At 43.3% G+C, this 1,450-nt stretch overlaps 1 protein-coding gene across 1 annotated transcript; it reads left to right on the top strand.

Moving 5' to 3' along the window:
- Positions 1–292: 292 nt before the first annotated feature.
- On the top strand, positions 293–1,242 carry OR11A1 (olfactory receptor family 11 subfamily A member 1). Its single transcript, XM_020978853.1, is given in 2 exon segments — positions 293–950; positions 953–1,242. Coding segments are annotated over 2 exon segments (948 nt in total).
- The last annotated feature ends 208 nt before the right edge of the window (positions 1,243–1,450 follow it).

The raw sequence follows: 1,450 nt of genomic DNA on the forward strand, positions 1-1,450 counted from the left end.
TGTAAAACAATGTGCTAGATGCTGGGTTATAAAGATGAAACTAATAAAAAGTTCTTGCCCTTGCTTATATTCCAATGAATGTTTAGTCAAATTTTGGTTCTGCTGAATTTAAGATAGTTTACTGGGAATTTAGAGAAATGAGATGTATACATATAAAGTTTCCTAAAGATCTACCCGTTTTTTTTATTTTCCTAACCCCACTAACTTCAGACCCAGACTCTTCAGGAGATTCTGAGATGCCTTGAAGTCTCTTCTCTGTGCTCATTAATTGAAAGCAGCTTGAATTGCCTTGATGGAAACCACTTTCACTGGGAATCAATCTATCATTACAGAGTTTGTCCTCCTTGGTTTCTCTGAGCTCCCTGACCAGTACTTCCTCTTCTTCATTTTCTCAACCATTGTCTATTTAAGCACCATTCTGGGAAGTATGCTGATTATAGTGGCTGTGGTCAGCTCCCCAGGGCTCCACACACCCATGTATTTCTTCTTGGCCAATCTCTCTTTCCTAGAGATACTCTATACTTCCACAGTAGTGCCTAAGACGCTAGCAGGTTTCTTGAGGAAGGAGGCCATCTCCCTGGCTGGTTGCTTGCTCCAATTCTTTATTTTTGGCTCACTGGTCACAACTGAATGCTTCCTTCTGGCTATCATGGCCTATGACCGATACTTGGCCATTTGCCACCCACTCCATTATTCACTCCTGATGGGATCCAAGCATTGTGTGGGTCTGGTGGTTACAGCATGGCTATCTGGTTTTGCAGTGGGTAGCCCAATTGTGACTCTGATGGCACAGCTGAAGTTCTGTGGCTCCAACCACGTCAACCACTTTTATTGTGATTTCAAGCCTGTGGTGGGACTGGCCTGCTCTGACTCCCGGGTACTACAAGAAACAACATTCATCCTCTCTGTGATCTGCCTTACCATTCCATTTGCTCTCATCCTGACTTCTTATGTCGCATCCTTGTGGCTGTGCTGAAAGTACCCACAGGGGCTGGGCGAAGGAAGGCCTTCTCTACATGTTCCTCTCACCTGGCTGTGGTGTCCACTTTCTATGGGACACTTATAGTCATGTATATAGCACCCTCTGCTGTTCACTCCAAGCTTCTCTCTAAGGTCTTTGCTCTGCTCTACACTGTGGTCACCCCCATCTTTAATCCTGTGATCTATACCCTAAGGAACAAAGAGGTTCATCAGGTTCTCAAGAAACTACTTTGCAGTAAACAATATGGTAACTCATCCTGAAATGAAGAGCAATGGTACTTCTGTCCTGTCCTTCGGATGCTGCCTCCAGTTAATCTTCCCTGAGTGTGTGGGAGAGAAGATAACTTTGTCTAATTTGTACATTTCTGAGATTTCCATTTTATTGTTGTTCAATTGTTTCAGCTGTGTCCAATTCTTTGTGACCTCATTTAGGATTTTCTTGGTAAAGATACTGGAGTGTTTTTCCATT

The sequence above is a fragment of the Phascolarctos cinereus genome, unplaced genomic scaffold, assembly GCF_003287225.1.
Source record: "Phascolarctos cinereus isolate Bilbo 61053 unplaced genomic scaffold, phaCin_HiC Scaffold_5;HRSCAF=322, whole genome shotgun sequence".
Taxonomy (NCBI): domain Eukaryota; kingdom Metazoa; phylum Chordata; class Mammalia; order Diprotodontia; family Phascolarctidae; genus Phascolarctos; species Phascolarctos cinereus.